The 15,148-nt window shown below is 42.9% G+C and overlaps 1 protein-coding gene and 1 pseudogene across 2 annotated transcripts; both read left to right on the forward strand.

Moving 5' to 3' along the window:
• The first annotated feature begins 2,728 nt into the window (after positions 1–2,728).
• LOC110506464 (UDP-glucuronosyltransferase 1A5-like) lies at positions 2,729–13,224 on the forward strand. Its single transcript, XM_036963878.2, has 2 exons — positions 2,729–2,782; positions 12,676–13,224. Exon 2 carries the CDS (start codon positions 12,685–12,687, stop codon positions 13,222–13,224), a length of 540 nt encoding a protein of 179 aa, XP_036819773.2. The 5' UTR covers positions 2,729–2,782; positions 12,676–12,684.
• On the forward strand, positions 13,224–14,413 carry LOC149971386 (UDP-glucuronosyltransferase 2A2 pseudogene; annotated as a pseudogene). The gene has a single exon (XR_016492245.1). The product of XR_016492245.1 is annotated as a UDP-glucuronosyltransferase 2A2 pseudogene (transcript).
• The last annotated feature ends 735 nt before the right edge of the window (positions 14,414–15,148 follow it).

The raw sequence follows: 15,148 nt of genomic DNA on the forward strand, positions 1-15,148 counted from the left end.
AACATTCCAAGGAGCACTGTGCAAGCGATAATATTGAAATGGAAGGAGTATCAGACCGCTACAAATCTACCAAGACCTGGCCGTCCCTCTAAACCTTCAGCTCATACAAGGAGGAGACTGATCAGAGATGCAGCCAAGAGGCCCATGATCACTCTGGATGAACTGCAGAGATCTACAGCTGAGGTGGGTGACTCTGTCCATAGGACAACAATCAGTCGTATATTGCACAAATCTGGCCTTTATGGAAGAGTGGCAAGAAGTTAGCCATTAGATATCCATAAAAAGTGTCGTTTAAAGTTTGCCACAAGCCACCTGGGAGACACACCAAACATGTGGAAGAAGGTGCTCTGGTCAGATGAAACCAAAATTGAACTTTTTGGCAACAATGCAAAACGTTATGTTTGGCGTAAAAGCAACACAGCTGAACACACCATCCCCACTGTCAAACATGGTGGTGGCAGCATCATGGTTTGGGCCTGCTTTTCTTCAGCAGGGACAGGGAAGATGGTTAAAATTGATGGGACGATGGATGGAGCCAAATAGAGGACCATTCTGGAAGAAAACCGGATGGAGTCTACTAAAGACCTGAGACTGGGACGGAGATTTGTCTTCCAACAAGACAATGATCCAAAACATAAAGCAAAATCTACAATGGAATGGTTCAAAAATAAACATATCCAGGTGTTAGAATGGCCAAGTCAAAGTCCAGACCTAAATCCAATTGAGAATCTGTGGAAAGAACTGAAAACTGCTGTTCACAAATGCTCTCCATCCAACCTCACTGAGCTCGAGGTGTTTTGCAAGAAGGAATGGGAAAAAATGTCAGTCTCTCGATGTGCAAAACTGATAGACATACCCCAAGCGACTTACAGCTGTAATCGCAGCAAAAGGTGGCGCTACAAAGTATTAACTTAAGGGGGCTGAATAATTTTGCACGCCCAATTTTTTTCAGTTTTTGAATTGTTAAAATAGTTTGAAATATCCAATAAATGTCGTTCCACTTCATGATTGTGTCCCACTTGTTGATTCTTCACAAAAAAATACAGTTTTATATCTCTATGTTTGAAGCCTGAAATGTGGCAAAAGGTCAAAGTTCAAGGGGGCCGAATACTTTCGCAAGGCACTGTGAATCTTTTGTCTTGCCCATTCACCCTATGAATGGCACACATACACAATCCATGTCTCAATTCTCTCAAGGCTTCAAAGTCCTTATTTGACCTGCCTACATCTACACTGATTGAAGTGAATTTAACAAATTACATCAATAGTGGATCATAGCTTTCACCTCGATTCACCTGGTCAGTCTTTGTCAAGGAATCACCAGATGTTTCTAATGTTTTGTGCACTTAAGTGGGCTCCTGAGTGGTGCAGCGGTCTAAGGCACTGCATCTCAGTGCAAGAGTTGTCACTATAGTCCCTGGTTCAAATCCAGGCTGTATCACATCTGGCTGGGATAAGGATTCCCATAAGCCGGTGCACAATTGTGCTAGGGTAGGCCCTCATTGTAAATGAGAATTTTTTTCTTAACTGACTTGTCTAGTTAAAAAAATAAGTGTTTATTCCTTAATGATATCCTATCCCTAGAGGAGAGCCAGTTATACATGGTGCTTACTGACCCAGTGTAACGGCTTTCTTCTGCTGAAGGAGAGGAGGACCAAAATGCAGCGTGGTTAGAGTTCAACATGTTTAATAAAGACCATACATGAGAACACTACAAAATACAAAACAACAAATGTGAAACCAGTCCTATCTGGTGCAATGACACAAAGACAGAAGACAAACACCCACAAAGTACCCACAGAATATGGCTGCCTAAATATGGTTCCCAGTCAGAGACAACGATAGACAGCTGCCTCTAATTGAGAACCAATCTAGGCAACCATAGACCTACAAACTACCTAGAAAAGGGTCAGCCCCATAAACATACAAAAACCCCTAGACCAGACAAAACATTTAATTCCCCATGTCCCACCCTGACCTAACCAAACTAATAAAGAAAACAAAGATAACTAAGGCCAGGGCGTGACACCCAGCATGGGGGACTGGTATTTTGGTGGCTCATTATCTTCAGCTACCTCTAGTCTAAAATGTATGGTAGATAACAAGTGGAGAGGGACATTTCACCCTTGCACCATCCCCCATGTCTTATATTCCAATGACTGGATCATTGCTCTCACAAAAAATGACTTTCACAGGTAGAATAAAGATCGAATAAAGAATATGCTTTTCTATTTTCATTGGGAAGCTCAGGGTAGATTTTTAATTCAGCCACATTACCAAGATGTTTGTAATGGGTTTGTCCAACCTGGTGTGGACTTCAATGAGTTATTACAGGGGGCTGGTCTTTGACTCATGAGAGTTGACTTTGTGTTTGAGTTCCCTCGTCCCACCATGCCTAGTTGTATTTATAGAGGGTTCCAATTTATGGGAGGGTTACAATGCTCCCTATCGTGTGGGGTAGAAAAAGCATCAGGCAGATCTATACAGGCAATTCCGAGAGGGTTTCATTGACATGTTTGGACCAGAAGATCTTGTTGTATGACATTGAAATGTGTCTGCTATGTTAAACAATATTTTAATATCATACATCCATATTATATGATACATCCATCGTAATAACATACATCCATATTATAATCATGTTTACTCACTGAGTTTTGAGTAACCATCACTGTGACTTTAACAAATGGAAAGGAAATCATGAAGCAGTACTTTGACCTTTACTTAACCCCAATACACCAACAAGCCACACAAAAGCCAAAGTGAGCTACACATTTGACATGTAAGTAACATTTCACTACATCTTAACACCAGAATGAATAAGCTAATAATAATTATGTTAAGTTAATGTTCATTGGCAAGGATGTAATGTATTGAGATATTGTTTACATACTGTATCAATGTGAATCTAAATGAAGAATAGAGTTTCATCTTCATTGTCTCAATCTCTCAAAACCCTATAGAGAATTAATTACGCCCTATTGAGAACAGCTTTCATGGTCTTTCATGATTTGTATCACATCAAATTGTATTTATTGTGCATATTTAGCAGATATTTTCGCGGGTGTAGCGAAATGCTTGTACATAAATGAGAATATATAGTCAGCTAACTGACTATATGTAAATATCCGTTCAACGTGTCATACAAACTGAATATGATTTCCTAGCTCTGTTTGTTTTTATATATCATATAAATGATAACATACATTGGAAACATGACTTTGTGCCTATTTATATTTTTTTTAATTGTGTGTGGTTCAGTTTGCCATGGTGGGATGTTGTTGGTCTTTCCTGGGGAGGGAAGTCAATGGGTTAACATGGACATTCTGATCAAGGCTCTTCACTCTCAGGGACACACAGTCAGTGGTACCGAACGACAAAAAGTTGGTACATCCAACGAGTCATCCTACTCCAGTTCTTTTACAATACCTGTCACTGATGCTATGGATGAGGAATTTGTAAAGCCAATCATAAAGAAAGTAATTGATATAGAGAGAGGAACAATCTTTGTATTAAACGTTATACATTTGCAAATGGTGCATTCAAGATGGTGCATTAAAACTAAAAGCAGATTTACCTAGCTTTGGAGACCCTAGGAACCTCCACAGTTAACCAATCCTGTGAACGGGTTAGGCAACCCAGGTGTGTATACATCAACAGCAAAGTTAGATAAGACGGAAGTTTATGAAGTAGGGCCTTGTAAACATAAAGGGAGTAATGTAGAGATCTACGGGTCTTTAGCGACGTTCAGCCAAACTTGTGATACAGGATAGAGTGATGAGTATCAAAACTGTCACCTGTAACAAAACAAAGCCCACTATGGTATATGGCATCTGAAGGTTTAAGAGTAGTAGCAGCTGCACTTTGATAAATGATATCACCATAATCAAGAACAGATCAAAGGATGACTAATGATCTGCTTCCTACTGCTTAGAGAAAGGCACCATCTGTTTCTGTAGAAAAAGCCAACTTTAAAACTTCTTAACCAGCTCATCTACCTGTGCCTTTTATGTCAAATCCATACATATCCAGGAACACATTAGATTGGAGAATGAGTGAACATGTAGTTCATATGTAACATTCTTATGAGAGTTTAAAAACAACATGAAGGTGAAAGTCCAAACACAGGAACATTGATTCACTCAGATGAGTTGATTGAACTCTCTCTCTCTTATTGAGAGATTTTCTGTTCATAGTTACAAGGTCTGTCAAACAATTGAGTCTACAATGTATGGTGGATAAACAGTGGAGAGGGACATTTAACTTTTGCACCATCACCAATGTCATACATTTCAATAACTTTATTAGGGCACTCAGACAAAATGACTTTCACAGAGAGAGAGAATAAAGGATATTTAATAAAGGATACTTTTCTATTTGCTATTTACTGTTCACAACAGGTTGACTCTCCAGCCACATTACTAGGCTGTTTGTGATGAGTTTTTCCAACCAGGTTTGGACTTCTATGAGTTATTACAGGGGGCTGATCTATGGCTCATGAGAGATGAGCCATAGAGAGATGAGCCATGTTATCTACATGGCAAGATTCCAATTTATCCAATTCTCCCTATCATGTGGGGTAGAATTAAACACGAGTTAGTTCTAAATTGGCAATCATTGATGCAGTTTAAGATTAGGGAGCTACACTTTATTTTTATTACAGCATATTGGATGACTTATTCACATTCTATTCACCCAGTTCAACATAACATACTTTATGCTTAAGACATGCTGACCTCCACTGTTATTGGTTAGCATGTCTAGAGGTATGATCTTTGACCCTGTGTAACTTTCTTACTCATCAATATTCACGATTAATTCAGGATCATTTTAGTCATCCTAGGCAGACGTGTTGATTTCCACATTAACAATGTTCCAGTGATGTTGCACCAGTTCTGGGATTTCCCAGGCTGCAACCTGGTCTCACAGCATGTTGTATTATTCTGTACATAAATCCAAGACAGTCCATATGTTACGTTTTGTATGGTACTCATTCATTTGTGGATGTCCATCATCCATTTCGTATGATATGTTACGAATTCCAATTCGGATGATATGTTACGAATTTGTCCAATATTTTACAAGTTTTTAACCGTATGATATGTTACGAATAAAATTTGTTGTATCTCCCATCTCCACAGAGGAACTCTAGAGCTTTGTCAGAGCGACCATCGGGTTCTTGGTCACCTCCCTGACCAAGGACCTTCTCCCCCGATTGATTAGTTTGGCCGGGCGGCCAGCTCTAGGAAGTGTCTTGGTGGTTCTAAACTTCTTCCATTTAAGAATGATGGAGGCCACTGTGTTCTTGGGAACCTTCAATGCTGCAAAAAATGTTTGGTACCCTTTCCCAGATCTGTGCCGTGACACAATCTTGTCTCAGAGATTTACAGATAATTCCTTCGACCTCATGACTTGGTTGTTGCTCTGACGTGCACTGTCAACTGTGGGACCTTATACAGACAGGTGTGTGCCTTCCAAATCATGTCCAATCAATTGAATTTACCACAGGTGGACTCAAAGTTGTAGAAACGTCTCAAGGATGATTAATGGAAATAAGATGCACCTGAGCTCAATTTTGAGTCTCACAGCAAAGGGTATGAATTATGTGAATAAGGTATTTCTGTTTTTTAGTGTTAATAAGTTAGCAAACATTTCTAAAAACCTGTTTTCACTTTGTTATTATGGGATATTTTGTGTAGCTTGCTGAGTATTTATTTAATTTAATCCATTTTAGAATAAGGCTGTAAAGCAGGGGTGAGCAACTCCAGTCCTCGAGGGCCGTCACACTTTTTCTCCATGCTGTCACGACTCCTACCGAAGGTGGCTCCTCTCCCTGTTCGGGTGGCACTCGGCGGTCGTCGTCACCGGCCTACTAGCTGCCACCGATCCCTTTTCTGTTTTTTTTTTTGTCTGTTTTAGTTTCACCTGTTCCTTGTTGATGTTGATTAGTTGGGCTATTTAAGCCGGTAGGCCCGCCTGCTCTTCGTGTGGGCTTAACTATTTTTCCCACTGTGTTTCTGTGTGGCAGTACGTATTGTGTTGGGCATTTGTTATTGTGCACCCGGTATTCTTGGCAAGTGCTATTTTTTTCCCTGTGCGTAATAAACGCTATCCTGAACTTTCTGCCTCGTGCGCCTGACTCCGCACCCACTACGATTAGATCGTTACAGAAGCCCACACCAAGAGCATGGAGTCAGCAGGAGCAGCAGCCACCCCCTCCCATTGATGGAGGAACGGGTCCTCTATCACACCACCATCCTCCATCGGATTGGGTTTGTGATGGACCAGATGATGGAGAGAATGGACCGATGGGAGAGGAGTGGTCTCCCCACTTCACCTCAGGCTCCTCCGACGAGTCCGCCCACTCCTCCCCCGGCGGCCGGCTCCAGCGCACTTCCTAGCCCTCTCGCTCCCATTCCTATGGAGTTAGGGTGGAGCTTCAAGGGGAACCGGAGGGGGAGGAGCCCGTCTGGGAGTCGAGAGGGCAGGCAGAACACTTCTCGGTCACCTCAGGTGAGTCAGCATCAAACTCACCCAGAGCCCCCTGTTGGTCACATGTTTATATACATTTTTTTCCTTGATATTTCTCCCTCTTCCCAGCATAAGGCGCTAGTCGATTCAGGCGCAGCTGGGAACTTTATGGATCGAGGACTCGCCCTCAAGCTGGGAATTCCGCTGGTGCCGATAGATCCCCCCTTCCCCGTGCACTCCCTAGATAGCCGGCCATTAGGGTCAGGGCTGGTCAGGGAGGCCAAGGTTCCACTGGACATGGTGACGCAGGTGAATCATAGGGAGCGGATTAGTCTCTTCCTTATCGATTCACCTGCGTTTCCAGTGGTGCTGGGGGGCCCCTTTCTGGCCAGTCACAATCCCAGGATTTCGTGGAGACAGGGGGTTCTCCAGGGGTGGTCAGAGGAGAGTTCAGGTAGGTTTATGGGAGTTTCCATTGGTGCCATGTCGGTGGAGAGTCCAGACCAGGTTTCCACTGTGCGCATTCCCTCTGAGTATGCCGATTCTGTAAGAAGAGGGCGACTAAATTATCACCTCATCAACAGGGGGATTGTGCGATAAACCTCGAGGTCAACGCTGCGCTTCCCAGGAGTCACGTGTACCCATTGTCACAGGAGGAGACGTTGGCTATGGAGCCATATGTCACGGAATCTCTGGGACAGGGGTACATTCGGCACTCCATTTCACCCGTCTCCTCAAGTTTATTTTTTGTGAAGAAAAAGGAGGGAGGTCTTTGTCCATGCATTGATGATAGCGGTCTCAATTCCATCACAGTGGGGTTTAGTTACCCGCTACCTCTCATCGCTACGGCTGTGGAATAATTTCACAGAGCGCAGTTTTTCATGAAACTGGACCTCAGGAGCGCGTATAATTTTGTGCGTATTCGGGAGGGAGACGAGTGGAAAACCGCGTTTAGTACCACATCGGGCCATTATGAGTACCTCGTCATGCCGTATGGGTTAAAGAATGCTCCAGCCGTCTGTGGCTCCTCTCCCTGTCCGGGTGGCGCTCGGCGGTCGTCGTCACCAGCCTACTAGCTGCCACCGATCCCTTTTCTGTTTGTTTTGTCTGTTTAGTTTCACCTGTTCCTTGTTGAGGTTGATTAGTTGGGCTATTTAAGCCGGTAGGCCCGCCTGCTCTTTGTGCGGGCTTAACTATTTTTCCCACTGTGTTTCTTTGTGGCAGCAATACCAAGAAAGGCCAGTAGGTGGCAATGGTACTGTACACTGTATATGGGTGCAGTTTTCATAAATACAATGAACATGGTGTGATCTCATTTAAAATAATCTCCATTGAGAACCATCATAAAGTTGGAACCCATCCAACTTGAAGGAGCTGGAGCAGTTTTGCCTTGACGAATGGGCAAAAATTACAGTGGCTAGATGTGCCAAACTTACAGAGACAAACCCTAAGAGACTTGCAGCTGTAATTGTTGCTAAAGGTGTCTCTACAAAGTATTGACTTTGGGGGGTGCATAGTTATGCATGCTCAAGTTTTCCGTTTTTTTGTCTTATTTCTTGTTTGCTTCACAATGGAAAATATTTTGCATCTTCAAATGATACGAACCCCCACCAAAAATATATTTTAATTCCAGGTTGTAAGACAGCAAAATAGGAAAAATGTCCAGGGGGGTGAATACTTTTGCAAGCCACTGTACAATGGATGAGTAGCCAGCAGTTGAAGCTTACAGTTTTCTGCATCTGGGTAGGAAAAGTAACTTTTGAAAGTGCCATGGGAGAACCTTCCAGAAGGACAACTTAGTTGGTATCCGTATTGAATTGACCTTTTTATTTGACTTTTTCTGATACATTTATATAGTCATTAAATATGTGCTACTGTCCTGAGTCTACTACAATAGCTTGAAAATAACAAAAAGCTAAAAATAAGAACAGTTATAAAAGCGAAAGAACTACTTCAAGGAATAACCCAAATAAATCAACCAAAATATTCTTCAAAAATCTGTATTTATTGTTCAGTCAGTGTCTCAACTCTTCAAACAGCAGCTATGGACAAGTATGTCACACAAAGTCTGCAATTTGAAATAAAATAACAAAATAAATAATTAGTAAGTGTACTGTCATGTACTAAAAACCACTAAACAAAAGAACAAATATCTCTGTCATAACCGGCCGCGACCGGGAGGTCCGTGGGGCGACGCACAATTGGCCTAGCGTCGTCCGGGTTAGGGAGGGCTTGGTCGGTAGGGATCTCCTTGTCTCATCGCGCACCAGCGACTCCTGTGGCGGGCCGGGCGCAGTGCGCGCTAGCCAAGGTTGCCAGGTGCACGGTGTAGCCTCCGACACATTGGTGCGGCTGGCTTCCGGGTTGGATGCGAGATGTGTTAAGAAGCAGTACGGCTGGTTGGGTTGTGACATTCATGACCTTCGTCTCTCCCGAGCCCGTACGGGAGATGTAGCAATGAGACAAGATAGTAGCTACTACAACAATTGGATACCACGAAATTGGGGAGAAAAAGGGGTAAAATTCAAAAAATAAAAAAAAGAACAAATATCATATTATACATCAGGGGTTCTCAAATAGTGGACCGTGGACCCCTAGGGGTCCCTGGTGTAATTGCAAGGGGTTCGTGAAATAAAAAGTGTAATGAATGTATTCAGCACCAAAAGGATTCCAGTAACTTTACATATAATATAGAGGGGGTGGAGGTCTCGAGGACCGCTCAAAACCTTGCCTCAAAATATGCAGGGGTTCCTGTACCCAAAAAAGGTTGAGAACCACTACTATACACACTACTGAACAAAAGAACCAAACATATGTTTGTGGGTTTCAATGGATCCAACAAATTGCTGGCAGATATTTTCCCTCTTGACTGTCCAGCCTGTCTTTATGTACATTACAGACAACTACACCGTTCAGTCTCTCTTGGCCCATGCTGGCCCGTAACCAAGTCTTGCACTTAAACTCCTCTCAGCCTCACATGAAGACACTGGCACCACAAACCAAATTCTGATCAGCACCTCAACTTGGTCAACCAACCCCCGCACCTCCACTGGAAGCCTCCTGAGGACCTCTGCTGCCTCTCCACGGCTGCTATAGGGGTATTTGTTGCAAAAGAGAGGCAACTGCACTGAAAGAGAATCTATGTTCAACTTAGGGTACTGATCTAGAAACTCATCCAACTCCCCCGTAAGAAGCGCTCTTTCCAACTTTTGCAGGACGTTTAGACTGTCCTCGTCAAAATGGTCACCAAACTGAACCTGCACACCATGCAACACTTAAAAGAATTATGCCCTATAGTGATCCACTGCTTTGCCAGCAAATCGTCTTGAGTGTGTCTCAATGGATTCATTGGAGTCAATCAATGCCGTTGCTTTCTCATACAGTGCAAGGTAGCTTTCGTCATTTCTGCTGTTTACCCCACGCGCTGGATAACTGGACACTGATTAGATTTAGCTGGTGTGCTGTTACAGTTACAACGTGGCGGTGGGTTTGGCAGTTTTGATGTGCTGTGAATTTTACAATGGCTTTTCTCCAGTTCCTAAATCCTGCACTAATGAAGGCTCTTTGGCCAAAAGATGGCTGGCTTGAAAACCCTTGGCTACAGTGAAAAGATTTATAATGTAGCCAGAGGAAATTGAAAGGTCAATAGTTTGTGGATCTATAAATTGTGGGTGTGGCTGATATGGTTTTGTGCCATCACTGAGGTAACTGGACAATACTGTGCCACTGTCACCTATACTGGTGCAGCTGGCAACAAGGGTGACACCTGGTCCTGCCGTGGCTGTGACACTGTCCCCTATACTGGTGCAGCTGGCAACAAGGTTGACACCTGGTCCTGCCGTGGCTGTGCCACTGTCCCCTATACTGGTGCTGCTGGCAACAAGGTTGACACCTGGTCCTGCCGTGGCTGTGCCACTGTCCCCTATACTGGTGCAGCTGGCAACAAGGGTGACACCTGGTCCTGCCGTGGCTGTGCCACTGTCCCCTATACTGGTGCAGCTGGCAACAAGGGTGACACCTGGTCTTGCCGTGGATGTGACACTGTCCCCTATACTGGTGCAGCTGGCAACAAGGGTGACACCTGGTCCTGCCGTGGCTGTGACACTGTCCGCTATACTGGTGCAGCTGGCAACAAGGGTGACACCTGGTCCTGCCGTGGCTGTGACACTGTCCGCTATACTGGTGCAGCTGGCAACAAGGGTGACACCTGGTGCTGCTGTGGCTGTGCCACTGTCCCCTATACTGGTGCAGCTGGCAACAAGGGTGACACCTGGTCCTGCCGTGGCTGTGACACTGTCCTCTGAAGTCTCTCTCCCTGGCTCTTTCCCTTTCACCACCCTCACTGCCTCAGTCTGTCTCCTAGAAAGGAAATAAGGTGTTTGCCGTACTCCTACCTACCGGTACCAAAAACTACACAATTTATCACAACAGCAATACCATTGGCTTAAACAAATCTTAGTTCAGTCACCATTTTAAGTTGAGAGTGGGGGGTATCCATGGCATTGTCCCTGCCAGTCTGTCCCTGCCTATCAGTCTCTGCCAGTCTGTCCCTGCCCATCTGTCCCTGCCAGTCTGTCCCTGCCCATCTGTCCCCAGCTCTGCTGTTTGTTGCCTGCTCTGCCTAATGACAACATTGTGAAACATTTCCATTTCACTTCTTTCTTATGAGCATTTTATCAACTAGTCTTTGAGATATTAGGCTACTAGGGTTCTTACCTTGCGTTTTGGTGTACTGAAAAAATACTCTGTCTTTTTTTTTTTCATTTTTCTACCTGGCTGGCTGGCTACACACACAGTGTGCAGGTTATTTACAGTAGGAGATGGGCATCTCATTTCTGTGGTGTTTGCTATATAATCTTTGCTATTGTCAGTTTACTCCAAGATCCGCACACAGGTACTTCAAAGTCCCCTAGCGACAATTTTAGCTTTTGCAATGAGACCATTACAGATATTTAAGACAACGGTAGAAGATAGTGTAGTTCTGTTCAGTTTGGAGTTCAGTTTATCGCTAACCTTATCACAGGGACTTTGAAGCACTACAGCTGCATGCTGATCTTGGAATAAACAGACAATAGCAAAGATTCCATCTTTGACTACGCCACATAAAATGGAATAGGTACTATCTAGCTTGATAGTTAATGTTTGCTTTAGTTTGCTCGCTAGCTCTGCAAATTCAGCTATTGTGTGTGTGTGTGAACCCTGCCAACACAAAACAACATCGCTATGGTGCGATTGACTGGATTAACCTCACGTTAGTTACGTGCATTGAAGATTTTTGTCTCGACAAAAATGCAGAACGTTCAGGACCGGCCCTGTCATTACGCAATACGCTTTGAAAGGTGGTGAGCGACTTGATAAAAGCGATCGGCTCGAACCCACCCATTCTATATGCTGACAAGTCTACGGCCTTGAAAAACAGAAATAGCAGGAGAATTTGAAAATTGTGGGAGCCAACGCGGATGTCTAGAGACTATACTGATTTCGCCTCTTCCTTTCTGATTTCCGAGATTATTACAAATACTTTCGAACTGATTTATAGACAGACAGGCTCTGAAATAGCCTTAATTTCAAATTCTTTGTTCTTTGGATGAAAACCGGAACGTAAGCCTTCAATTAAATTAGGTCCGCATTAATTGATTCTGTCGTGACGTTGTTTGTTCACACTCACGATAGGTTGTTGATTCGGAGCTACTGCTAAATATAATACAATGTTAACGTGTAGTCTAACATTAGGATGTGAAATAGGTTTCACCTTGGCAAAATCTACAGAATTTGACTAACGTTCAAGAGACATTTATATCGGAAAAGAAAATAATTGATCTCTCAGAATGAAAGATTATACTGTATTACGTGATCAATCTTTTCTTATGAAAAGTTGGTTAAACTTGAAAGTATCAGTATTGTGGATAGTGTAGGGACTTATTTGTAGCGAAAAATATATAATTAAGCGGTCACAATCAAGCCTGTTAAAATTTTCTCATGTAAAAAAAGTATTTCTGTGACTGAGTGAAATATTATACTGTATTACTTAATCAACCTTTTGACATAACTAGGCTGAACTTTAAAGTAGGCCAATCAATATTGTGGACAGTGTAGGAACTTATTTGTAGCCTAAAGAAAAAAAAACGTAGGCCTGTTTTAATTATTCTTATGTCAAAACATAATTTCATTAGATTTATTTGACCTTCTTTTTGTATATTTCAGGTAAAATTGATGCATGCTTATGTGAAGCAGCTAGTGAAGATGTGTCTCCCTGGTATCTTCATTGTTACCCTGTTGACCCTCTCTATTCCTGCTGTCCATGGTGGGAAAGTCCTGGTGTTTCCTCAAGAAGGCAGCCACTGGGTCAACATGAAGGTCATTATTGAAGCGCTGCATTCAAGAGGTCACAGTGTGTCAGTAGTACGGCCATCAGACAGCTGGTACATCAAGGAAACTTCCCCTCACTACAGTTCAATCACAATTGATATTCCAGGTGGAGCTGATGAGGAATTCTTTCGCTCATTTGTGTCAAGACTAATACAGATAAAGAGAGAGGGAAACTCTGCTTGGACTCGTTTTAGTTTGGACATGGAGTTGAAGGACGGGTTTTTTGAAATTCACCGCAAAGTGTGTGAGATGATAATCCACATGTTAGAGAATAAACAGTTGATGCAGTCTATTAGAGAAACCAAGTATGACTTGGTTCTGACAGACCCATTAAATGGGGGAGGCGTTGTGCTGGCGCACTATTTAAATGTGCCACAGTTGTGAGAGTTGACTTTGTGTTTGAGTTCCCTCGTCCCACCATGCCTAATGTTATATATATGGGAGGCTTCCAATGTAAACCTGCCAAGCCTCTTCCCCAAGAACTAGAGGAGTTTGTTCAGAGTTCTGGGGTACATGGAGTCATTATCATGTCTTTGGGGACTTTAATTGGGCAGCTTCCACATGATATAGCTGATGAGATAGCTGTTGCTTTTGCCCAACTGCCTCAGAAGGTAATCTGGAGGTATAAAGGAGACAGGCCAGCTACTCTGGGTAACAACACCTTACTAGTTGACTGGATGCCTCAGAATGATCTTTTAGGACACCCTAAGACAAGGCTGTTTGTAGCTCACGGAGGAACAAATGGGATTTTCGAGGCGATCTACCACAGTGTTCCAATAGTAGGCCTTCCTCTGGTGTTCGACCAAACTGACAATCTTTCTAGAATGAAAGTGAAGGGTGTAGCAAAGGTTGTAGATTTAGCAACACTAGATAGAAACATATTCTCCCAGGCCTTACAGGAAGTTCTGGATGAGCCATCCTACAGGACGAACATGCAGAGACTCTCCAGGCTACACAGGGACGTGCCAATGGAGCCCCTGGACACTGCCCTCTTCTGGATTGAGTTTGTCATGAGACACAAAGGTGCTGCTCACCTGCGTACAGAGTCCTACAAAATGCCCTGGTACTCGTACCACTCTGTAGATGTAATGGTCTTTTTACTGACTGTTGTGTTATTTACTCTGCTGGCTTTCATTGGCATTATCAGATGTTTCTGTTGCAGGTCATGTTTGAAAATGAAAATGAAAGAGGAATGATTATGGCTTTCATCTGTACACAGTGTGGTACAACAATATGTTTTTACTTGTCTCACTCATTATACTTTTTGTTCACATGACAAATATATGTGGCATTGATGTAGACATACAGTATTATTGACAGATGTTTTATCTATTTGCTTTTGAAGATTTTGCTAAACTTACAACTGTACTTTAACTGTTCAGCCCATTTAATCAAAGGTTTGAATAGGAAAGTCCAAATGTGCACTTTAAAAATTAATGCTGTTATAGTTGTGTGTGGCTGCTTTCTTTGTGTGTAATAGTTAAACTGATGTAGATGTTGATTCTCCAGAAGACTGTTAAAGGAGCTCTGTTTTTTAATAAAGGTATCATGCAGCTTAGATGTTTTCCAAAAACACTTTGTCCCTCATTGGTTCGTTCTTTTTTTCTTCCACATCTATTGTGGAGGACATTTCAAAAGAACAAAGAACTTTCAGTTTGTCGTTATACAGACTTTAACGACAACATCATTCTTCATTCATTCTAGAAGGGTTGATAATTCAGAGGTAATATAATCCTATGAGATCCGAGGAGGAATGTGAAGGGATTTTCATACTGATGCTTATAAAATTACAGCATGGATCTGCAATAAATAAGCCAGCCAAGGTGGTCTGCATAGAGCAGAATAAGGGTTTCTATTGTCTGACTTTTCTCTAAAGGACTCTGCTTGGAAGCCTCACTTAGATTTAGTTCACTTAGAAATACAGTGTATATTTCCCTCCTTTTGCCCTCAGAACAGCCTAAATTCATTGGGGTATGGACTCTACAAGGTGTCGTAAGCATTCCACAGGGATGCTGGCCCATGTTGACTCCAATGCTTTCCATAGTTGTGTCAAGTCGGCTGGATGTCCTTTGGGTTGTGGACCATTCTTGATACATGGGAAACTGTTGGCTGTGAAAAACCCAGCAACACTCAGTGTATAATAGGACCTTAGCATTTTAAGCAATGCCAGTGGCGATTTCAGCATTTAAATGTTGGTGGGGTAAACTCCACTGTGGAAATGGGAGAACCTTCCAGAAGGACAACCATCTGCAGCACTCCACCAATTAGGCCTTTATGGAAGAGTGGCCAGATGGAAGTCACTCCTCCG

The sequence above is a fragment of the Oncorhynchus mykiss genome, chromosome 26 (assembly GCF_057628025.1).
Source record: "Oncorhynchus mykiss isolate SJ-2025 chromosome 26, ASM5762802v1, whole genome shotgun sequence".
NCBI lineage: Eukaryota > Metazoa > Chordata > Actinopteri > Salmoniformes > Salmonidae > Oncorhynchus > Oncorhynchus mykiss.

What these genes read in the sequence shown, in the direction of transcription:
- LOC110506464 (XM_036963878.2), top strand. Translation starts at nt 12,685, where the DNA reads ATGCATGCTTATGTGAAGCAGCTAGTGAAGATGTGTCTCCCTGGTATC.